This window comes from Pristiophorus japonicus, unplaced genomic scaffold, assembly GCF_044704955.1.
Source record: "Pristiophorus japonicus isolate sPriJap1 unplaced genomic scaffold, sPriJap1.hap1 HAP1_SCAFFOLD_1305, whole genome shotgun sequence".
Classification (NCBI taxonomy): Eukaryota; Metazoa; Chordata; class Chondrichthyes; family Pristiophoridae; genus Pristiophorus; species Pristiophorus japonicus.
Genome location: NW_027250973.1, coordinates 55,108 through 79,289, shown reverse-complemented (window position 1 = coordinate 79,289; position 24,182 = coordinate 55,108). Strand labels below are relative to the sequence as shown.

The 24,182-nt window shown below is 60.6% G+C and overlaps 1 protein-coding gene across 1 annotated transcript in view; it reads left to right on the top strand.

Annotated features, from left to right (window-relative positions):
- Window positions 1-1,135: 1,135 nt before the first annotated feature.
- Window positions 1,136-24,182, top strand: part of LOC139242380 (low-density lipoprotein receptor-related protein 1-like) — a gene marked incomplete at its 5' end in the record, with an annotated part of 55,541 nt that continues 32,494 nt past the window's right edge. The window contains 5 exons of the mRNA XM_070870325.1: window positions 1,136-1,242; window positions 3,009-3,125; window positions 6,160-6,336; window positions 8,190-8,330; window positions 14,641-14,814. Coding sequence (XP_070726426.1) covers window positions 1,136-1,242; window positions 3,009-3,125; window positions 6,160-6,336; window positions 8,190-8,330; window positions 14,641-14,814 — 716 coding nt within the window. The remainder of the gene's footprint in view (window positions 1,243-3,008; window positions 3,126-6,159; window positions 6,337-8,189; window positions 8,331-14,640; window positions 14,815-24,182) is intronic.

The window sequence follows — 24,182 nt, the reverse complement described above, 5'->3', positions numbered from 1 at the left end:
CCCGCTCTCAGTCCGTAGCCCTGTAGGTTACGGCACTTCAAGTGCACATCCAAATGTGGTGAGGGTTTCTGCCTCTACCACCCTTTCAGGCCGTGAGTTCCATCCCAGACCCCCACCGCCCTCTGGGTGAAGACATTTCCCCTCAAATCCCCTCTAAACCTCCCCCCAATTACTTTCAATCTGTGACCCCTGGTTGTTGACCCCTCTACCAAGGGAAACAGGTCCTTCCTATCCACTCTATCCAGGTCCCTCATCATTTTATACACCTCAATCAGGTCTCCCCTCAGCCTCCTCTGTTCCAAAGAAAACAACCCCAGCCTATCCAATCTTTCCTCATCGCTAAAATTCTCCAGTCCCGGCAACATCCTGGTAAATCTCTTCTGTACCCTCTCCAGTGCAACATCCTGGTAAATCTCCTCTGCACCCTCTCCAGTGCAACATCCTGGTCAATCTCCTCTGTACCCTCTCCAGTGCAACATCCTGGTAAATCTCCTCTGTACCCTCTCCAGTGCAACATCCTGGTAAATCTCCTCTGTACCCTCTCCAGTGCATCCTTCCTGTAATGTGGTGACCAGAACTGCACGCAGTACTCCAGCTGTGGCCTAACCAGTGTTTTATACAGTTCAAGCATAACCTCCCTGCTCTTGTATTCCATTCCTCGGCTAATAAAGGCAAGTATTCCGTATGCCTTCTTAACCACCTTACCCACCTGGCCTGCTACCTTCAGGGATCTGTGGACCTGCACTCCAAGGTCCCTCTGTTCCTCTACACTTAGTGTCCTACCATTTAATGTGTATTCCCTTGCCTTGTTAGCCCTCCCCAGATGCATCACCTCACACTTCTCTGGATTAAACTTCATTTGCCACTGTTCTGCCCACTCAATCTCTCCTCATATGACAATCCCTCCATCCCAGGAATCAGTCTGGTGAACCTTCGCTGCACTCCCTCAATGGAAAGTATATCCTTCCTTAGGTAAGCAGACCGACACTGTATACAATACTCCAGGTGTGGTCTCACCAGGGCCCTGTATAACTGCAGTAAGACATCTTTACTCTTATACTCAAACCCTCCTGTAATAAAGACCAACATACCATTTGTTCTCCAAATAGCTCATAGTGTTTTTTTGTCTTTGCAGGACAATGTATTGGTCTGACTGGGGCAACCACCCAAAGATTGAGAAGGCATCCATGGATGGGACTCTGAGAAGAACCTTGGTGGAAAACAATCTTCAATGGCCCACGGGTATAATAATTAACTGATGTTGCTTAGCCGCACTGTCGGAGGGGCAGTACTGAGGGAGTGCCGCACTGTCGGAGGGGCAGTACTGAGGGAGCGCCGCACTGTCGGAGGGGCAGTACTGAGGGAGCGCCGCACTGTCGGAGGGGCAGTACTGAGGGAGTGCCGCACTGCACTGTCAGAGGGGCAGTACTGAGGGAGTGCCGCACTGTCGGAGGGGCAGTACTGAGGGAACGCCGCACTGTCGGAGGGGCAGTACTGAGGGAGCGCCGCACTGTCGGAGGGGCAGTACTGAGGGAGTGCCGCACTGCACTGTCGGAGGGGCAGTACTGAGGGAGTGCCGCACTGTCGGAGGGGCAGTACTGAGGGAGCGCCGCACTGTCGGAGGGGCGGTACTGGGGGAGCACCGCACTGTCGGAGGGGCAGTACTGAGGGAGCTCCGTACTGACGGAGGGGCAGTACTGAGGGAGCACCGCACTGTCGGAGGGGCAGTACTGAGGGAGTGTCGGAGGGGCAGTGCTGAGGGAGGGCCGCACTGTCGGAGGGGCAGTACTGGGGGAACACCGCACTGTCGGAGGGGCAGTACTGAGGGAGTGCCGGCGACTATCGGAGGGGCAGTACTGGGGGGAGCACCGCACTGTCGGAGGGGCAGTACTGAGGGAGCACCGCACTGTCGGAGGGGCAGTACTGAGGGAGCGCCGCACTGTCGGAGGGGCGGTACTGAGGGAGCGCCGCACTGTCGGAGGGGCAGTACTGAGGGAGCTCCGCACTGACGGAGGGGCAGTACTGAGGGAGCACCGCACTGTCGGAGGGGCAGTACTGAGGGAGCACCGCACTGACGGAGGGGCAGTACTGAGGGAGCACCGCACTGTCGGAGGGGCAGTACTGAGGGAGCACCGCACTGTCGGAGGGGCAGTACTGAGGGAGTGCCGCACTGTCGGAGGTGCAGTGTTAAGGGAGCTCCGCACTGACGGAGGGGCAGTACTGAGGGAGCACCGCACTGTCGGAGGGGCAGTACTGAGGGAGCACCGCACTGACGGAGGGGCAGTACTGAGGGAGCACCGCACTGTCGGAGGGGCAGTACTGAGGGAGCACCGCACTGTCGGAGGGGCAGTACTGAGGGAGTGCCGCACTGTCGGAGGTGCAGTGTTAAGGGAGCGCCGCACTGACGGAGGGGCAGTACTGAGGGAGCACCGCACTGACGGAGGGGCAGTACTGAGGGAGCGCCGCACTGTCGGAGGGGCAGTGCTGAGGGAGCCCCGTACTGTCGGAGGGGCAGTACTGAGGGAGCCCCGCACTGTCGGAGGGGCAGTACTGAGGGAGCGCCGCACTGTCGGAGGGGCAGTACTGAGGGAGTGCCGCACTGTAGAAGGAGCCGTCTTTCGGATGAGACATTAAACCGAGGCCCCGTCTGCCTTCTCGGGTGGATGTAAAAGATCCCACGGCCCACTATTTGGAAGAAGAGCAGGGGGAGTTCTTCCCGGTGTCCTGGGGCCAATATTTATCCCTCGACCAACATCACTAAAACAGATGATCTGGGTCATTATCACAATGCTGTGTGTGGGAGCTTGCTGTGCGCTAATTGGCGTTTCCCACATTACAACAGCGACTGCACATCAGAAAAAGTACTTCATTGGCTGTAAAGCGCTTTGGGACATCCAGTGGTCGTGAAAGGCGCTATAGAAATGCAAGTCTTTCTGCCATTGGGGCATTGATGACTGGGACTGAAAGAAGGTTCTTTAATTAATATCTCTTCCCGGATTTTAATTCAGGTCTGGCAGTTGATTACTTCAACCAACGTTTGTACTGGGCGGATGCTAAACTGTCAGTCATAGGGAGTGTACGTCTTGATGGTAATGATCCCGTGGTGGCAATCGATAGCAAACAAGGTACTGTGCTCTGTGTGTCTCTCTCTCCGCTCTGTGTGTCTCTCTCTCCGCTCTGTGTGTGTCTCTCTCCGCTCTGTGTGTGTCTCTCTCCGCTCTGTGTGTGTCTCTCTCCGCTCTGTGTGTGTCTCTCTCCGCTCTGTGTGTGTCTCTCTCCGCTCTGTGTGTGTCTCTCTCCGCTCTGTGTGTGTCTCTCTCCGCTCTGTGTGTGTCTCTCTCCGCTCTGTGTGTCTCTCTCTCCGCTCTGTGTGTCTCTCTCTCCGCTCTGTGTGTCTCTCTCTCCGCTCTGTGTGTGTCTCTCTCCGCTCTGTGTGTGTCTCTCTCCGCTCTGTGTGTGTCTCTCTCCGCTCTGTGTGTGTCTCTCTCCGCTCTGTGTGTGTCTCTCTCCGCTCTGTGTGTGTCTCTCTCCGCTCTGTGTGTGTCTCTCTCCGCTCTGTGTGTGTCTCTCTCCGCTCTGTGTGTGTCTCTCTCCGCTCTGTGTGTGTCTCTCTCCGCTCTGTGTGTGTCTCTCTCCGCTCTGTGTGTGTCTCTCTCCGCTCTGTGTGTGTCTCTCTCCGCTCTGTGTGTGTCTCTCTCCGCTCTGTGTGTGTCTCTCTCCGCTCTGTGTGTGTCTCTCTCCGCTCTGTGTGTGTCTCTCTCCGCTCTGTGTGTGTCTCTCTCCGCTCTGTGTGTGTCTCTCTCCGCTCTGTGTGTGTCTCTCTCCGCTCTGTGTGTCTCTCTCTCCGCTCTGTGTGTCTCTCTCTCCGCTCTGTGTGTCTCTCTCTCCGCTCTGTGTGTCTCTCTCTCCGCTCTGTGTGTCTCTCTCTCCGCTCTGTGTGTCTCTCTCTCCGCTCTGTGTGTCTCTCTCTCCGCTCTGTGTGTCTCTCTCTCCGCTCTGTGTGTCTCTCTCTCCGCTCTGTGTGTCTCTCTCTCCGCTCTGTGTGTCTCTCTCTCCGCTCTGTGTGTCTCTCTCTCCGCTCTGTGTGTCTCTCTCTCCGCTCTGTGTGTCTCTCTCTCCGCTCTGTGTGTCTCTCTCTCCGCTCTGTGTGTCTCTCTCTCCGCTCTGTGTGTCTCTCTCTCCGCTCTGTGTGTCTCTCTCTCCGCTCTGTGTGTCTCTCTCTCCGCTCTGTGTGTCTCTCTCTCCGCTCTGTGTGTCTCTCTCTCCGCTCTGTGTGTCTCTCTCTCCGCTCTGTGTGTCTCTCTCTCCGCTCTGTGTGTCTCTCTCTCCGCTCTGTGTGTCTCTCTCTCCGCTCTGTGTGTCTCTCTCTCCGCTCTGTGTGTCTCTCTCTCCGCTCTGTGTGTCTCTCTCTCCGCTCTGTGTGTCTCTCTCTCCGCTCTGTGTGTCTCTCTCTCCGCTCTGTGTGTCTCTCTCTCCGCTCTGTGTGTGTCTCTCTCCGCTCTGTGTGTGTCTCTCTCCGCTCTGTGTGTGTCTCTCTCCGCTCTGTGTGTGTCTCTCTCCGCTCTGTGTGTCTCTCTCTCCGCTCTGTGTGTCTCTCTCTCCGCTCTGTGTGTCTCTCTCTCCGCTCTGTGTGTCTCTCTCTCCGCTCTGTGTGTCTCTCTCTCCGCTCTGTGTGTCTCTCTCTCCGCTCTGTGTGTCTCTCTCTCCGCTCTGTGTGTCTCTCTCTCCGCTCTGTGTGTCTCTCTCCGCTCTGTGTGTCTCTCTCTCCGCTCTGTGTGTCTCTCTCTCCGCTCTGTGTGTCTCTCTCTCCGCTCTGTGTGTCTCTCTCTCCGCTCTGTGTGTCTCTCTCTCCGCTCTGTGTGTCTCTCTCTCCGCTCTGTGTGTCTCTCTCTCCGCTCTGTGTGTCTCTCTCTCCGCTCTGTGTGTCTCTCTCTCCGCTCTGTGTGTCTCTCTCTCCGCTCTGTGTGTCTCTCTCTCCGCTCTGTGTGTCTCTCTCTCCGCTCTGTGTGTCTCTCTCTCCGCTCTGTGTGTCTCTCTCTCCGCTCTGTGTGTCTCTCTCTCCGCTCTGTGTGTCTCTCTCTCCGCTCTGTGTGTCTCTCTCTCCGCTCTGTGTGTCTCTCTCTCCGCTCTGTGTGTCTCTCTCTCCGCTCTGTGTGTCTCTCTCTCTCACGCGCGCTTTTACTCTCTCTCGCGCGCGTCTCTCTCTCTCTCGCGCTCTGTCTCTCTCTCTCGCGCTCTGTCTCTCTCTCTCTCGCGCTCTGTCTCTCTCTCTCTCGCGCTCTGTCTCTCTCTCTCTCGCGCTCTGTCTCTCTCTCTCTCTCGCGCTCTGTCTCTCTCTCTCTCTCGCGCTCTGTCTCTCTCTCTCTCTCGCGCTCTGTCTCTCTCTCTCTCGCGCTCTGTCTCTCTCTCTCTCGCGCTCTGTCTCTCTCTCTCTCGCGCTCTGTCTCTCTCTCTCTCTCGCGCTCTCTCTCTCTCTCTCGCGCTCTGTCTCTCTCTCTCTCGCGCTCTGTCTCTCTCTCTCTCTCGCGCTCTGTCTCTCCCGCTCTGTCTCTCTCTTGCGCTCTCTCTCTCTCTCTCTCGCGCTCTGTCTCTCTCTCTCTCTCGCTCTGTCTCTCTCTCTCTCGCGCTCTGTCTCTCTCTCTCGCGCTCTGTCTCTCTCTCTCTCGCGCTCTGTCTCTCTCTCTCTCTCGCGCTCTGTCTCTCTCTCTCTCTCGCGCTCTGTCTCTCTCTCTCTCGCGCTCTGTCTCTCTCTCTCTCTCGCGCTCTCTCTCTCTCTCTCGCGCTCTGTCTCTCTCTCTCTCGCGCTCTGTCTCTCTCTCTCTCTCGCGCTCTCTCTCTCTCTCTCGCGCTCTGTCTCTCTCTCTCTCGCGCTCTGTCTCTCTTTCTCTCTCGCGCTCTGTCTCTCTCTCTCTCTGGCGCTCTGTCTCTCCCGCTCTGTCTTTCTCTCTCTTGCGCTCTCTCTCTCTCTCTCTCTCGCTCGCCCTCTGTTGCGCTCTCGCTCGCCCTCTGCCGCGCTCGCTCTGGCTCTCGCTCTCCCCCTTTCCCATCACCCCGCTCATCGCCCGCTGGCTCCATGACAGAGCCATGCATCGGCAAGATGACATAATGTGGATCGTATATACGTTGACTCGTCCTCCTTTCTCCCTCTCCTGTTCTCAGGACTCAGTCACCCGTTCAGTATCGATATCTTTGAAGATTATATCTACGGGGTGACCTACATTAACAATCACATATTCAAAGTGCACAAGTTCGGGCACGACCAGGTACAGACCTTGACCTCTGGGCTCAACCATGCGACTGACGTTGTGCTGTTCCACCAGTTCAAGCAACAGGATGGTGAGTGGCGTTAGCGGGTAATAGAAGGGCCCCGGGAGAGATTACCAGTGCCGGTTCTCTCCCCCACCTCCGCCTGTCCGTACCCAGCTGGGTCCAGGATCACGGGCAACTGCTGCTCAACACTGCCCCAAGCTCATTTCTCAGCCCAGCGGGCAACCTCATCGTTTGAGGGGGGTGGGGGGAAGCTGGGGGTCTGGTGAGGTGGGTTGAGGGAGGCGGGGAGGAGGTGGGTTGAGGGAGGTGGGTTGATGGAGGCGGGGAGGCAGGAAGGAGGTGGGTTGAGGGAGAGACGGAAGGAGGTGGGGAGGGGGTGGGTTGAGGGGGAGGAGGAGGAGGTGGGGGTTTGGGGAGGGAGATGGGGGAGGAGGTGGGTTGAGGGAGGCGGGGAGGGGGTGGGTTGAGGGGGAGGAGGAGGAGGTGGGGGTTTGGGGAGGGAGATGGGGGAGGAGGTGGGTTGAGGGAGGCGGGGAGGGGGTGGGTTGAGGGGGAGGAGGAGGAGGTGGGGGTTTGGGGAGGGAGATGGGGGAGGAGGTGGGTTGAGGGAGGCGGGGAGGGGGTGGGTTGAGGGGGAGGAGGAGGAGGTGGGGGTTTGGGGAGGGAGATGGGGGAGGAGGTGGGTTGAGGGAGGCGGGGAGGAGGTTGGGGTTTGGGGAGGGAGGCGGGGAGGAGGTGGGTTGAGGGAGATGGGGAGAAGGTGGGGGTTTGGAGAGGGAGATGGGGAGGAGGTGGGGGTTTGGGGAGGGAGATGGGGAGAAGGTGGGGGTTTGGGGAGGGAGATGGGGAGAAGGTGGGGGTTTGGGGAGGGAGGCGGGGAGGAGGTGGGTTGAGGGAGAGACGGAGGGTGGTGGGTTGAGGGAGGCGGGTTGGAGGAGGTGGGTTGAGGGAGGTGTGTTGAGGGGGGAGGAGGTGGGTTGAGGGAGATGAGGAGAAGGTGGGGGTTTGGGGAGGGAGATGGGGGTTTGGGGAGGAGGTGCCTTGAGGGAGGTGGGGAGGAGGTGGGTTGAGGGAGGCGGGGAGGAGGTGGGTTGAGGGAGGCGGAGGGAGGTGGGGAGGAGGTGGGTTGAGGGGGAGGACGTGGGTTGAGGGAGATGAGGAGAAGGTGGGGGTTTGGGGAGGGAGATGGGGAGGAGGTGGGGGTTTGGGGAGGGAGATGGGGGAGGAGGTGGGTTGAGGGAGGCGGGGAGGAGGTGGGTTGAGGGAGGCGGGGAGGAGGTGGGTTGAGGGAGGCGGGGAGGAGGTGGGGTTTGGGGAGGGAGATGGGGAGAAGGTGGGGGTTTGGGGAGGGAGATGGGGAGAAGGTGGGGGTTTGGGGAGGGAGATGGGGAGAAGGTGGGGGTTTGGAGAGGGAGATGGGGAGAAGGTGGGGGTTTGGGGAGGGAGATGGGGAGAAGGTGGGGTTTTGGGGAGGGAGATGGGGAGAAGGTGGGGTTTTGGGGAGGGAGATGGGGAGGAGGTGGGGGTTTGGGGAGGGAGATGGGGAGGAGGTGGGGTTTTGGGGAGGAGGTGGGTTGAGGGAGATGGGGAGAAAGTGGGGGTTTGGGGAGAAGGTGGGGGTTTGGGGAGGGAGATGGGGAGGAGGTGGGGGTTTGGGGAGGGAGATGGGGAGAAGGTGGGGGTTTGGGGAGGGAGATGGGGAGGAGGTGGGGGTTTGGGGAGGGAGATGGGGAGAAGGTGGGGGTTTGGGGAGGGAGATGGGGAGGAGGTGGGGGTTTGGGGAGGGAGATGGGGAGGAGGTGGGGTTTTGGGGAGGGAGATGGGGAGAAGGTGGGGGTTTGGGGAGGAGGTTGGGTGAGGGAGATGAGAAGGTGCGGTTCACATGACTGAATATTTTGGGGGGGTTTGTGTTTTTACAGTGACCAACCCCTGTGATAGAAAGAAATGTGAGTGGCTTTGCCTCCTGAATCCCAACGGAGCGACCTGCACCTGTCCCAACGGAAAGACCATGGTCAACGGGACTTGCATCGAGACCACCTCTCCAACCACCTCACCGGACAGTACGTCGGCCCTTGGCCTTTGCAGGATTGGGGTGGGGTGGGATGGGAGCGCGTGGCGATGCTGATGGGGGTGAGATGGATGGGGGGTGGGAGCATAAACCCCAGCACGGACCAGTTGGGCTCAATGGCCCTGTTTCCGTGCTGTAAAATTTGATGAAATATCCCCCCCTTTGGTTCCTATTGCCACGTAACTGATTAATTGAACCAAACAGCGCATGTTTACTCTATCGAAACCTGTCGTGATTTTAAATGTCTCCAAATGGGTTCAGAGGTTTGCTCTATGAGGAGAAGCTGAGTAGACTAGGCCTCTGTTCTTTGTTTGGAAGAATAACTGGTGATCTCATTGAAACGTATAAAATTCTAAGAGGGCTTGACAGGGTAGATGCAGGGAGGATGTTTCCCCCCAGGCTGGGGAGTCTAGAACCAGGGGTCACAGTCTCAGGATAAGGGGTCGGCCATTTAACAGAAGATGATAGGAGCAGGAGTCGGCCATTCGGCCCCTCGAGCCTGCTCCGCCATTTAATACGATCATGGCTGATCCGATCATGGACTCAGCTCCACTTCCCCGCCCGCTCCCCATAACCCTTCACTCCCTTATCGCTCAAACATCTGTCTATCTCCACCTTAAATATATTCAATGTCCCAGCCTCCACAGCTCTCTGGGGCAGAGAATTCCACAGATTTACAACCCTCTGAGAGAAGAAATTCCTCCTCATCTCAATTTTAAATGGGCGGCTCCTTATTCTCAGACCATGCCCCCTAGTTCTAGTCTCCCCCATCAGTGGAAACATCCTCTCTGCATCTACCTTGTCGAGCCCCCTCATAATCTTATACGTTTTGATAAGATCACCTCTCATTCTTCTGAATTCCAATGAGTCGAGGCCCAACCTGCTCAACCTTTCCTCATAAGTCAACCTCCCCATCTCCGGAATCAACCGAGTGAACCTTCTCTGAACTGCCTCCAAAGCAAGTATATCCTTTCGTAAATATGGAGACCAAAACTGCACGCAGTACTCCAGGTGTGGCCTCACCAATACCCTGTATAACTGTAGCAAGACTTCCCTGCTTTGTGTGCTTTTCGCTACTCTGGCGGGCAGAGATTTAAAGTAATTGGTCGAAGGATTAGCGGGGAGAAACATAGAAACGTAGAAACTAGGTGCAGGAGTAGGCCATTTGGCCCTTCGAGCCTGCACCACCATTCAATATGATCATGGCTGATCATTCCCTCAGTACCCCATTCCTGCTTTCTCTCCATACCCCCTGATCCCTTTAGCCGTAAGGGCCACATCTAACTCCATTTTGAATATATCTAACGAACTGGCCTCAACAACTTTCTGCGGTAGAGAATTCCACAGGTTCACCACTCTCTGGGTGAAGAAGTTTCTCCTCATCTCGGTCCTAAATGGCTTACCCCTTATCCTTAGACTGTGACCCCTGGTTCTGGACTTCCCCAACATTGGGAACATTCTTCCTGCATCTAACCTGTCCAGTCCCGTCAGAATTTTATATGTTTCTATGAGATCCCCTCTCATTCTTCTAAACTCCAGTGAATATAAGCCTAGTCGATCCAGTCTCTCCTCATATGTCAGTCCTGCCATCCCGGGAATCAGTCTGGTGAACCTTCGCTGCACTCCCTCAATAGCAAGAATGTCCTTCCTCAGATTAGGAGACCAAAACTGTACACAATATTCCAGGTGAGGCCTCACCAAGGCCCTGTACAACTGCAGTAAGATCTCCCTGCTCCTATACTCAAATCCCCTCGCTATGAGGACCAACATACCATTTGCCTTCTTCACCGCCTGCTGTACCTGCATGCCAACCTTCAATGACTGATGTACCATGACACCCAGGTCTCGTTGCACCTCCCCTTCTCCTAATCTGTCACCATTCAGATAATATTCTGCCTTCCTGTTTTTGCCACCAAAGTGGATAACCTCACATTTATCCACATTATACTGCATCTGCCATGTATTTGCCCACTCACCTAACCTGTCCCAGTCACCCTGCAGCCTCTTAGCGTCCCCCTCACAGCTCACACCGCCACCCAGCTTAGTGTCATCTGCAAACTTGGAGATATTACATGGTGAGGAGAACTTTAACCCAGAGGATTAATTGCAGTATTGTGTCCAATTCTGGACACCGCACTTTAGGGAGGATGTGAAGGGCCTGGGAGAGGGTGCAGAGGGAGATTGACCAGAATGGTCCCAGGGGGGATGAGGGACTTCAGTGACGTGGGGAGACTGGAGAAGCTGGGGTTGTTCTCCTGGGAGCAGAGAAGGTTGAGAGGAGATTTGATCGAGGGGTTCACAATCACGAGGGATCTGGACAGAGGAGATAGAGAGAAACAGTTCCCATTGGCAGACGTGCCGGGAACCAGAGGACACAGATTTAAGGCGATTGGCAGAAGAACTAAAGGCGACACGTTGGAAACTTGTTTTCCACGCAGCGAGTGGTTAGGATACGGAACGCGCTGCCCGAGAGGGTGGGGGAGGCAGACTCAATCGTGGCTTTCAAAAGGGATTTGGATAAGTAGCTGAAGGGATAAAGATTTGCCGGGCTACGGGGAAAGGGCGGGGGAGTGGGACTGGCTGTGTGTCGGCACGGGCTCGATGGGCCGCATGGCCTTTGTCAGTGCTGTAACCATTCTGTGGGGGTCTGGGGCGGAACTCACGGCCGGAAAGGGTGGTAGAGGCAGAAACCCTCACCACATTTGGATGTGCACTTGAAGTTGCCGTAACCTGCAGGGCTACGGACCGAGAGCGGGAAAGTGGGATTCGGCTGGGTAGCTCTTGGTCGGCCGGCACGGACACAATGGGCCGAAATGGCCTCCGTCCATGCTGTAAATTTCTGTGATTATAATTGCTTTTGGGTTTTGTGTGATTCAGCACAAACGGGATTGGACGCAACAACATCTTGTGTTTATATAGCGCCTTTGACGTGGTAAAACGTCCCATGACGGTTCACAGGAGCGATTATCAGAAAAATTGACACCGAGCCACATAAGGAGATATTAGGGCAGGTGACCCTTGGTCAAAGAGGGAGGTTTTAAGCAACGTCTTAAAGGAGGAAAGAGAGAGAGAGGCGTAGAGGTTTAGGGAGGGAGTTCCAGAGCTTGGGGCCCAGGCGGTTGAAGGCACGGCCACCGATGGTGGAGCGATGGAAATTGAGGGTGGGGGGGTGGGGGAGGACGTGGGGATGCAAGAGAAGCCAGAATTGCAGGAACACGGAGATCGCGGGGATGGGGGGAGGGGAGTGGTCGGGTCCTGGAGGTGATTACAGAGGAAAAGAGTGTTTGAAGACCAGGCCCTCAAATCCACCACCAAGTTCATGGTCTACAGGGCTGTAGTGATACCCGCCCTTCTGTATGGCTCAGAGACATGGACCGTGTACAGTAGACACCTCAAGTCGCTGGAGAAATACCACCAACGCTGTCTCCGCAAGATCCTGCAAATCCCCCGGGAGGACAGACGCACCAACGTTAGCGTCCTCGACCAGGCCAACATCCCCAGCATCGAAGCACTGACCACACTCGACCAGCTCCGCTGGGCAGGGCCACATTGTCCGCATGGCCCCCAGACACGAGACTCCCAAAGCAAGTGCTCTACTCTGAACTCCTTCACGGCAAACAAGCCAAAGGTGGGCAGAGGAAACGTTACAAGGGACCACCCTCAAAGCCCTCCCTGATAAAGTGCAACATCCCCACCGACACCTGGGAGCCCCTGGCCAAAGACCAGTCCACCCTAAGTGGAGGGAGTGCATCCGGGAGGGTGCTGAGCACCTCGAGTCTCGTCGCCGAGAGCGTGCAGAAACCAAGCGCAGGCAGCGGAAGGAGCATGCGGCAAACCAGTCCCACCCTCCCCTTCCCTCAACGTCTATCTGTCCCACCTGTGACAGGGACAGTGGTTCCCGTATTGGACTGTTCAGTCACCTAAGGACTCACTTCAGGAGTGGAAGCAAGTCTTCCTCGATTCCGAGGGACTGCCTATGATGATGATACAGAGATAGGGAGGGGGCGAGGAAGGATTTGTCAATGTGAATTTTGAAATGGAGGCGTTGTTTAACCAGGGGCCAATGTCGGTCAGCGAGCACAGGGGGTGATGGGTGAGCGGGACTCGGTGTGAGTTAGGGCACGGGGGCAGCGAGCACAGGGGGTGATGGGTGAGTGGGACTGGGTGCGAGTTAGGACACGGGGCAGTGAGCACAGGGGGTGATGGGTGAGTGGGACTGGGTGCGAGTTAGGACACGGGGTCAGCACGGGGTGATGGGTGAGTGGGACTCGGTGCGAGTTAGGACACGGGGTCAGCGAGCACAGGGGGTGATGGGTGAGTGGGACTGGGTGTGAGTTAGGACACGGGTCAGTGAGCACAGGGGGTGATGGGTGAGTGGGACTGGGTGCGAGTTAGGACACGGGGCAGTGAGCACAGGGGGTGATGGGTGAGTGGGACTGGGTGCGAGTTAGGACACGGGGTCAGCACGGGGTGATGGGTGAGTGGGACTCGGTGCGAGTTAGGACACGGGGTCAGCGAGCACAGGGGGTGATGGGTGAGCGGGACTCGGTGCGAGTTAGGACACGGGGTCAGTGAGCACAGGGGGTGATGGGTGAGTGGGACTGGGTGTGAGTTAGGACACGGGTCAGTGAGCACAGGGGGTGATGGGTGAGTGGGACTGGGTGCGAGTTAGGACACGGGGCAGTGAGCACAGGGGGTGATGGGTGAGTGGGACTGGGTGTGAGTTAGGACACGGGGCAGTGAGCACAGGGGGTGATGGGTGAGTGGGACTGGGTGTGAGTTAGGACACGGGGTCAGTGAGCACAGGGGGTGATGGGTGAGCGGGACTGGGTGTGAGTTAGGACACGGGGTCAGTGAGCACAGGGGGTGATGGGTGAGCGGGACTGGGTGTGAGTTAGGACACGGGGTCAGTGAGCACAGGGGGTGATGGGTGAGTGGGACTCGGTGCGAGTTAGGACACGGGCAGTGAGCACAGGGGGTGATGGGTGAGTGAGACTCGGTGCGAGTTAGGACACGGGGTCAGTGAGCACAGGGGGTGATGGGTGAGTGGGACTCGGTGCGAGTTAGGACACAGGGGCAGTGAGCACAGGGGGTGATGGGTGAGTGGGACTCGGTGCGAGTTAGGACACGGGGTCAGTGAGCACAGGGGGTGATGGGTGAGTGGGACTGGGTGTGAGTTTGGACACGGGGTCAGTGAGCACAGGGGGTGATGGGTGAGTGGGACTCGGTGCGAGTTAGGACACGGGGTCAGTGAGCACGGGGGGTGATGGGTGAGCGGGACTGGGTGTGAGTTAGGACACGGGGTCAGTGAGCACGGGGGGTGATGGGTGAGCGGGACTGGGTGTGAGTTAGGACACGGGGGCAGTGAGCACAGGGGGTGATGGGTGAGTGGGAATGGGTGCGAGTTAGGACACGGGGTCAGTGAGCACAGGGGGTGATGGGTGAGCGGGACTCGGTGTGAGTTAGGACACGGGGGCAGTGAGCACAGGGGGTGATGGGTGAGTGGGAATGGGTGCGAGTTAGGACACGGGGTCAGTGAGCACAGGGGGTGATGGGTGAGTGGGACTCGGTGCGAGTTAGGACACGGGTCAGTGAGCACAGAGGGTGATGGGTGAGTGGGACTCGGTGCGAGTTAGGACACGGGGTCAGTGAGCACAGGGGGTGATGGGTGAGTGGGACTTGGTGCGAGTTAGGACACGGGGTCAGTGAGCACAGGGGGTGATGGGTGAGTGGGACTTGGTGCGAGTTAGGACACGGGGTCAGTGAGCACAGGGGGTGATGGGTGAGTGGGACTGGGTGCGAGTTAGGACACGGGGTCAGTGAGCACAGGGGGTGATGGGTGAGTGGGACTCGGTGTGAGTTAGGACACGGGGTCAGTGAGCACAGGGGGTGATGGGTGAGTGGAACTCGGTGTGAGTTAGGACACGGGGTCAGTGAGCACAGGGGGTGATGGGTGAGCGGGACTGGGTGCGAGTTAGGACACGGGGGCAGTGAGCACAGGGGGTGATGGGTGAGTGGGACTCGGTGTGAGTTAGGACACGGGGGCAGTGAGCACAGGGGGTGATGGGTGAGCGGGACTGGGTGTGAGTTTTGGATGAGCGAGCTCATTTTCGCTGGAAGGAACCCCCTGTGAGGCGGATCAGGGCGGGGTGGGGGGGCAGAGGTCTGTAAGAGAGATGGCAGCGGATTCTCGCCTCGCTTGCTTCCAGAAAGTCTCTCCTCCCTCCGCCCCCCCTCCGCGAAAGAAAGCCTTAAAGCGGACTGGTGGGAACTGAGCACTGATTGTTGCCCTCTCCTTGCAGCCCCCACGGTCAGTACGTGCACGTTGCACTGCCTGAACGGTGGCAGCTGCTTCCTGAACGAGCGGAGCCAGGCCAAGTGCAAGTGTCAGCCACGTTACACTGGGGAGAAGTGTGAGACGGACCAGTGTCGGGACTACTGCCATAACGGAGGGACCTGCACCGCTTCCCCATCAGGTCTGCTCGCCTCTCGCCCCAATCACACTCCTCGCACTCGCGCCCGAATCACACTCCTCGCACTCCCGCCCGAATCACACTCCTCGCACTCCCGCCCGAATCACACTCCTCGCACTCTCGCCCGAATCACACTCCTCGCACTCCCGCCCGAATCACACTCCTCGCACTCCCGCCCGAATCACACTCCTCGCACTCCGGCCCGAATCACACTCCTCGCACTCCCGCCCGAATCACACTCCTCGCACTCCCGCCCGAATCACACTCCTCGCACTCCCGCCCGAATCACACTCCTCGCACTCTCGCCCGAATCACACTCCTCGCACTCCCGCCCGAATCACACTCCTCGCACTCCTGCCCGAATCACACTCCTCGCACTCCCGCCCGAATCACACTCCTCGCACTCTCGCCCGAATCACACTCCTCGCACTCTCGCCGGAATCACACTCCTCGCACTCTCGCCCGAATCACACTCCTCGCACTCTCGCCCGAATCACACTCCTCGCACTCTCGCCCGAATCACACTCGTCGCACTCTCGCCCGAATCACACTCCTCGCACTCTCGCCCGAATCACACTCCTCGCACTCCCGCCCGAATCACACTCCTCGCACTCGCGCCCGAATCACACTCCTCGCACTCCCGCCCGAATCACACTCCTCGCACTCGCGCCCGAATCACACTCCTCGCACTCTCGCCCGAATCACACTCCTCGCACTCTCGCCCGAATCACACTCCTCGCACTCCCGCCCGAATCACACTCCTCGCACTCCCGCCCGAATCACACTCCTCGCACTCTCGCCCGAATCACACTCCTCGCACTCCCGCCCGAATCACACTCCTCGCACTCCCGCCCGAATCACACTCCTCGCACTCCCGCCCGAATCACACTCCTCGCACTCGCGCCCGAATCACACTCCTCGCACTCCCGCCCGAATCACACTCCTCGCACTCCCGCCCGAATCACACTCCTCGCACTCTCGCCCGAATCACACTCGTCGCACTCTCGCCCGAATCACACTCCTCGCACTCCCGCCCGAATCACACTCCTCGCACTCCCACCCGAATCACACTCCTCGCACTCTCGCCCGAATCACACTCCTCGCACTCCCGCCCGAATCACACTCCTCGCACTCGCGCCTGAATCACACTCCTCGCACTCCCGCCCGAATCACACTCCTCGCACTCCCGCCCGAATCACACTCCTCGCACTCCCGCCCGAATCACACTCCTCGCACTCCCGCCCGAATCACACTCCTCGCACTCCCGCCCGAATCACACTCCTCGCACTCCCGCCCGAATCACACTCCTCGCACTTTCGCCCGAATCACACTCCTCGCACTCCCGCCCGAATCACACTCCTCGCACTCTCGCCCGAATCACACTCCTCGCACTCTCGCCCGAATCACACTCCTCGCACTCCCGCCCGAATCACACTCCTCGCACTCTCGCCCGAATCACACTCCTCGCACTCCCGCCCGAATCACACTCCTCGCACTCGCGCCTGAATCACACTCCTCGCACTCGCGCCTGAATCACACTCCTCGCACTTTCGCCCGAATCACACGCCTCGCACTCCCGCCCGAATCACACTCCTCGCACTCCCGCCCGAATCACACTCCTCGCACTCGCGCCCGAATCACACTCCTCGCACTCTCGCCCGAATCACACTCCTCGCACTCCTGCCCGAATCACACTCCTCGCACTCCCGCCCGAATCACACTCCTCGCACTCTCGCCCGAATCACACTCCTCGCACTCCTGCCCGAATCACACTCCTCGCACTCCCGCCTGAATCACACTCCTCGCACTCCCGCCCGAATCACACTCGTCGCACTCTCGCCTGAATCACACTCCTCGCACTCTCGCCCGAATCACACTCCTCGCACTCTCGCCCGAATCACACTCGTCGCACTCTCGCCCGAATCACACTCCTCGCACTCCCGCCCGAATCACACTCCTCGCACTCTCGCCCGAATCACACTCCTCGCACTCCCGCCCGAATCACACTCCTCGCACTCTCGCCGGAATCACACTCCTCGCACTCCCGCCCGAATCACACTCCTCGCACTCCCGCCCGAATCACACTCCTCGCACTCCCGCCCGAATCACACTCCTCGCACTCGCGCCCGAATCACACTCCTCGCACTCGCGCCCGAATCACACTCCTCGCACTCCCGCCTGAATCACACTCCTCGCACTCCCGCCCGAATCACACTCCTCGCACTCTCGCCCGAATCACACTCGTCGCACTCTCGCCCGAATCACACTCCTCGCACTCCCGCCCGAATCACACTCCTCGCACTCACACCTTCATCACACTCGTCGCACTCCCGCCCGAATCACACTGCTCGCACTCCCGCCTTCATCACACTCGTCGCACTCCCGCCCGAATCACACTCCTCGCACTCCCGCCTGAATCACACTCGTCGCACTCCCGCCCGAATCACACTGCTCGCACTCCCGCCTGAATCACACTCCTCGCACTCCCGCCCGAATCACACTCCTCGCACTCTCGCCCGAATCACACTCCTCGCACTCTCGCCCGAATCACACTCCTCGCACTCTCGCCGGAATCACACTCCTCGCACTCACGCCTGAATCACACTCGTCGCACTCCCGCCCGAATCACACTCCTCGCACTCTCGCCCGAATCACACTCGTCGCACTCCCGCCCGAATCACACTCCTCGCACTCTCGCCCGAATCACACTCCTCGCACTCTCGCCCGAATCACACTCCTCGCACTCACGCCTGAATCACACTCGTCGCACTCCCGCCCGAATCACACTCCTCGCACTCTCGCCCGAATCACACTCCTCGCACTCCCGCCCGAATCACACTCCTCGCACTCCCGCCCGAATCACACTCGTCGCACTCTCGCCCGAATCACACTCCTCGCACTCTCGCCCGAATCACACTCCTCGCACTCCCGCCCGAATCACACTCGTCGCACTCCCGCCCGAATCACACTCCTCGCACTCTCGCCCGAATCACACTCCTCGCACTCCCGCCCGAATCACACTCCTCGCACTCCCGCCCGAATCACACTCCTCGCACTCGCGCCCGAATCACACTCCTCGCACTCGCGCCCGAATCACACTCCTCGCACTCCCGCCCGAATCACACTCCTCGCACTCCCGCCCGAATCACACTCCTCGCACTCCCGCCCGAATCACACTCCTCGCACTCCCGCCCGAATCACACTCCTCGCACTCCCGCCCGAATCACACTCCTCGCACTCCCGCCCGAATCACACTCCTCGCACTCCCGCCCGAATCACACTCCTCGCACTCCCGCCCGAATCACACTCCTCGCACTCCCGCCCGAATCACACTCCTCGCACTCCCGCCCGAATCACACTCCTCGCACTCCCGCCCGAATCACACTCCTCGCACTCTCGCCCGAATCACACTCCTCGCACTCCCGCCCGAATCACACTCCTCGCACTCCCGCCCGAATCACACTCCTCGCACTCCCGCCCGAATCACACTCCTCGCACTCCCGCCCGAATCACACTCCTCGCACTCCCGCCCGAATCACACTCCTCGCACTCTCGCCCGAATCACACTCCTCGCACTCCCGCCCGAATCACACTCCTCGCACTCGCGCCCGAATCACACTCCTCGCACTCTCGCCCGAATCACACTCCTCGCACTCCCGCCCGAATCACACTCCTCGCACTCCCGCCCGAATCACACTCCTCGCACTCCCGCCCGAATCACACTCCTCGCACTCCCGCCCGAATCACACTCCTCGCACTCGCGCCCGAATCACACTCCTCGCACTCGCGCCCGAATCACACTCCTCGCACTCCCGCCCGAATCACACTCCTCGCACTCCCGCCCGAATCACACTCCTCGCACTCCCGCCCGAATCACACTCCTCGCACTCCCGCCCGAATCACACTCCTCGCACTCCCGCCCGAATCACACTCCTCGCACTCCCGCCCGAATCACACTCCTCGCACTCCCGCCCGAATCACACTCCTCGCACTCCCGCCCGAATCACACTCCTCGCACTCCCGCCCGAATCACACTCCTCGCACTCCCGCCCGAATCACACTCCTCGCACTCCCGCCCGAATCACACTCCTCGCACTCCCGCCCGAATCACACTCCTCGCACTCCCGCCCGAATCACACTCCTCGCACTCCCGCCCGAATCACACTCCTCGCACTCCCGCCCGAATCACACTCCTCGCACTCTCGCCTGAATCACACTCCTCGCACTCCCGCCCGAATCACACTCCTCGCACTCCCGCCCGAATCACACTCCTCGCACTCGCGCCCGAATCACACTCCTCGCACTCTCGCCCGAATCACACTCCTCGCACTCCCGCCCGAATCACACTCCTCGCACTCTCGCCCGAATCACACTCCTCGCACTCTCGCCCGAATCACACTCCTCGCACTCCCGCCCGAATCACACTCCTCGCACTCCCGCCCGAATCACACTCGTCGCACTCCCGCCTGAATCACACTCGTCGCACTCTCGCCCGAATCACACTCGTCGCACTCTCGCCCGAATCACACTCCTCGCACTCCCGCCCGAATCACACTCGTCGCACTCCCGCCTGAATCACACTCGTCGCACTCCCGCCCGCGCTGATCCGCATTCGCTCCCGCGCTTACTCTCAATCACCCGTGCTTATTCGCTGTCTCGCGGTTACTCTCTCTCCCTCTCGTGGTTACTCTCTCTCTCGCTCTCGCTCTCTCTCGCGGACGCTCTCTCTCGCGGACGCTCTCTCTCGCGGACGCTCACTCTCGCGGACGCTCTCTCTCGCGGACGCTCTCTCTCTCGCGGACGCTCTCTCTCGCGGACGCTCGCTCTCGCTCTCTCTCTCGCGGACGCTCTCTCTCTCGCGGACGCTCGCTCTCGCTCTCTCTCGCGGACGCTCTCTCGCGGACGCTCTCTCTCGCGGACGCTCTCTCTCGCGGACTCTCTCTCTCGCTCTCTCGCTCTCTCGCTCTCGCTCTCGCTCTCTCGCTCTCGCTCTCGCTCTCTCTCTCGCGGACGCTCTCTCTCGCTCGCTCTCTCTCGCTCGCTCTCTCGCGGACGCTCTCTCTCGCTCGCTCTCTCGCGGACGCTCTCTCTCGCGGACGCTCGCTCTCGCTCTCGCGGACGCTCTCGCTCTCTCTCTCGCGGACGCTCTCTCTCGCTCTCTCTCTCGCGCTCTCGCTCTCGCTCTCGCTCTCTCTCGCGGACGCTCTCTCTCGCGGACGCTCGCTCTCGCTCTCGCGGACGCTCTCTCTCGCTCGCTCTCTCTCGCGGACGCTCTCTCTCGCTCTCTCTCTCGCGGACGCTCTCTCTCGCTCTCTCTCTCGCGGACGCTCTCTCTCGCGGACGCTCTCTCTCGCGGACGCTCTCTCTCGCGGACGCTCTCTCTGGCGGACGCTCTCTCTGGCGGACGCTCTCTCTCGCGGACGCTCTCTCTCGCGGACGCTCTCTCTCGCTCTCGCTCTCTCTCTCGCGGACGCTCTCTCGCTCGCTCTCTCTCGCGGACGCTCTCTCTCGCGGACGCTCTCTCTCTCGCGGACGCTCTCGCTCTCGCGGACGCTCTCGCTCTCGCTCTCTCTCTCGCGGACGCTCTCTCTCTCGCGGACGCTCGCTCTCGCGGACGCTCTCTCTCGCTCGCTCTCTCTCGCGGACGCGCTCTCTCGCGGACGCTCTCTCTCGCTCTCTCTCTCGCGGACGCTCTCTCTCTCGCGGACGCTCGCTCTCGCGGACGCTCTCTCTCGCTCGCTCTCTCTCGCGGACGCGCTCTCTCGCGGACGCTCTCGCTCTCGCTCTCTCTCTCTCGCGGACGCTCTCTCTCGCTCTCTCTCGCGGACGCTCTCTCTCGCTCTCGCTCTCTCTCGCGGACGCTCGCTCTCGCGGACGCTCTCTCGCGGACGCTCTCTCTCGCTCTCTCTCTCGCTCTCTCTCGCGGACGCTCTCTCTCGCGGACGCTCTCTCTCGCGGACGCTCTCTCGCTCTCGCTCGCTCTCTCGCGGACGCTCTCTCTCGCGGACGCTCTCTCTCGCTCTCTCTCTCGCGGACGCTCTCTCTCGCTCTCTCTCTCGCGGACGCTCTCTCTCGCGGACGCTCTCTCGCTCGCTCGCTCGCTCTCGCGGACGCTCTCTCTCGCTCTCGCTCTCTCTCGCTCTCGCTCTCTCTCGCGGACGCTCTCTCTCGCTCGCTCTCTCTCGCACGCTCTCTCGCTCTCTCTCGCGGACGCTCTCTCTCGCTCTCTCTCTCGCGGACGCTCTCTCTCTCGCGGACGCTCTCTCTCGCTCGCTCTCTCTCGCGGACGCTCTCTCTCGCTCGCTCTCTCTCGCGGACGCTCTCTCTCGCTCGCTCTCTCTCGCGGACGCTCTCTCTCGCTCGCTCTCTCTCGCACGCTCTCTCGCTCTCTCTCGCGGACGCTCTCTCTCGCTCTCTCTCGCGGACGCTCTCTCTCGCTCTCTCTCGCGGACGCTCTCTCTCGCTCTCGCTCTCGCGGACGCTCTCGCTCGCTCGCTCTCTCGCTCTCGCTCGCGGACGCTCTCTCTCGCTCTCTCTCGCGGACGCTCTCGCTCTCGCTCGCTCTCTCGCTCTCGCGGACGCGCTCGCTCGCTCTCTCGCTCTCGCGGACGCTCTCTCTCGCTCGCTCTCTCTCGCTCTCGCTCTCGCGGACGCTCTCTCTCGCGGACGCTCTCTCGCTCTCTCTCGCGGACGCTCTCGCTCGCTCGCTCTCTCTCGCGCTCGCTCGCTCGCTCGCTCTCTCTCGCTCGCTCTCTCGCTCTCTCTCGCGGACGCTCTCTCTCGCTCTCTCTCGCGGACGCTCTCGCTCGCTCTCGCTCTCTCTCGCTCTCTCTCGCTCGCTCTCTCTCGCTCTCGCTCTCGCGGACGCTCTCGCTCGCTCGCTCTCTCTCGCTCTCGCTCTCGCGGACGCTCTCTCTCGCGGACGCTCTCTCTCGCTCTCGCTCTCGCGGACGCTCTCTCTCGCTCGCTCTCTCTCGCGGACGCTCTCTCTCGCTCGCTCTCTCTCGCGGACGCTCTCTCTCGCGGACGCTCTCTCTCGCGGACGCGGACGCTCTCTCTCGCGGACGCTCTCTCTCGCGGACGCTCTCTCTCGCGGACGCTCTCTCTCGCGGACGCTCTCTCTCGCGGACGCTCGCTCTCGCGGACGCTCTCTCTCGCGGACGCTCGCTCTCGCTCTCGCGGACGCTCTCTCTCGCGGACGCTCGCTCTCGCTCTCGCGGACGCTCTCTCTCGCGGACGCTCTCTCTCGCGGACGCTCTCTCTCGCGGACGCTCTCTCTCTCTCGCGGACGCTCTCTCGCGGACGCTCTCTCGCGGACGCTCTCTCGCGGACGCTCTCTCTCGCTCTCTCTCTCGCGGACGCTCTCTCTCGCTCGCTCTCTCTCGCTCTTGCTCTCGCGGACGCTCTCTCTCGCTCTTGCTCTCGCGGACGCTCTCTCTCGCTCTCTCTCGCTCTCGCTCTCGCGGACGCTCTCTCTCGCTCTCTCTCGCGGACGCTCTCTCTCGCTCGCTCTCTCTCGCGGACGCTCTCTCTCGCTCTCTCTCTCGCGGACGCTCTCGCTCGCTCTCTCTCTCGCGGACGCTCTCGCTCGCTCTCTCTCGCGGACGCTCTCGCTCGCTCTCTCTCTCGCGGACGCTCTCTCTCGCTCTCGCGGACGCTCTCTCTCGCTCGCTCTCTCTCGCGGACGCTCTCTCTCGCTCTCGCGGACGCTCGCTCTCGCTCGCTCTCTCTCGCTCTTGCTCTCGCGGACGCTCGCTCTCGCTCTCGCGGACGCTCTCTCTCGCTCTCTCTCGCGGACGCTCTCTCTCGCTCGCTCTCTCTCGCGGACGCTCTCTCTCGCTCTCTCTCTCGCGGACGCTCTCACTCGCTCTCGCTCTCGCTCGCTCGCTCGCTCTCTCTCGCGAACGCGAACGCTCTCTCTCGCTCGCTCTGTCTCGCGGACGCTCTCTCTCGCTCTCTCTCTCGCGGACGCTCTCTCGCTCTCGCTCTCTCTCTCGCGGACGCTCTCTCTCGCTCTCTCTCTCGCGGACGCTCTCGCTCGCTCTCTCTCGCGGACGCTCTCTCTCGCTCTCGCGGACGCTCTCTCTCGCTCTCTCTCTCGCGGACGCTCTCACTCGCTCTCGCGAACGCTCGCTCGCTCGCTCGCTCGCTCGCTCGCTCTCTCTCGCTCTCGCTCTCGCGAACGCTCTCTCTCGCGAACGCTCTCTCTCGCTCGCTCTGTCTCGCGGACGCTCTCTCTCGCTCTCTCTCTCGCGGACGCTCTCTCTCTCTCGCTCTCTCTCTCGCGGACGCTCTCTCTCGCTCTCTCTCTCGCGGACGCTCTCTCTCGCTCGCTCTCTCTCGCGGACGCTCTCTCTCGCGGACGCTCTCTCTCTCGCTCTCTCGCGGACGCTTTCTCTCGCTCGCTCTCTCTCGCGGACGCTCTCTCTCGCGGACGCTCTCTCTCTCGCGGACGCTCTCTCTCTCGCGGACGCTCTCTCTCTCGCGGACGCTCTCTCTCGCGGACGCTCTCTCTCGCGGACGCTCTCTCTCGCGGACGCTCTCTCTCGCTCTCTCTCGCGGACGCTCTCTCTCGCTCGCTCTCTCTCGCGGACGCTCTCTCTCGCTCTCTCTCTCGCGGACGCTCTCACTCGCTCTCGCTCTCGCTCGCTCGCTCGCTCTCTCTCGCGAACGCGAACGCTCTCTCTCGCTCGCTCTGTCTCGCGGACGCTCTCTCTCGCTCTCTCTCTCGCGGACGCTCTCTCGCTCTCGCTCTCTCTCTCGCGGACGCTCTCTCTCGCTCTCTCTCTCGCGGACGCTCTCGCTCGCTCTCTCTCGCGGACGCTCTCTCTCGCTCTCGCGGACGCTCTCTCTCGCTCTCTCTCTCGCGGACGCTCTCACTCGCTCTCGCTCTCGCTCGCTCGCTCGCTCGCTCGCTCGCTCGCTCTCTCTCGCTCTCGCTCTCGCGAACGCTCTCTCTCGCTCGCTCTGTCTCGCGGACGCTCTCTCTCGCTCTCTCTCTCGCGGACGCTCTCTCTCTCTCGCTCTCTCTCTCGCGGACGCTCTCTCTCGCTCTCTCTCTCGCGGACGCTCTCTCTCGCTCGCTCTCTCTCGCGGACGCTCTCTCTCGCGGACGCTCTCTCTCTCGCTCTCTCGCGGACGCTTTCTCTCGCTCGCTCTCTCTCGCGGACGCTCTCTCTCGCGGACGCTCTCTCTCGCGGACGCTCTCTCTCTCGCGGACGCTCTCTCTCTCGCGGACGCTCTCTCTCTCGCGGACGCTCTCTCTCGCGGACGCTCTCTCTCGCGGACGCTCTCTCTCGCGGACGCTCTCTCTCGCGCTCGCTCTCTCTCGCTCGCTCTCTCTCGCGGACGCTCTCTCTCGCTCTCTCTCT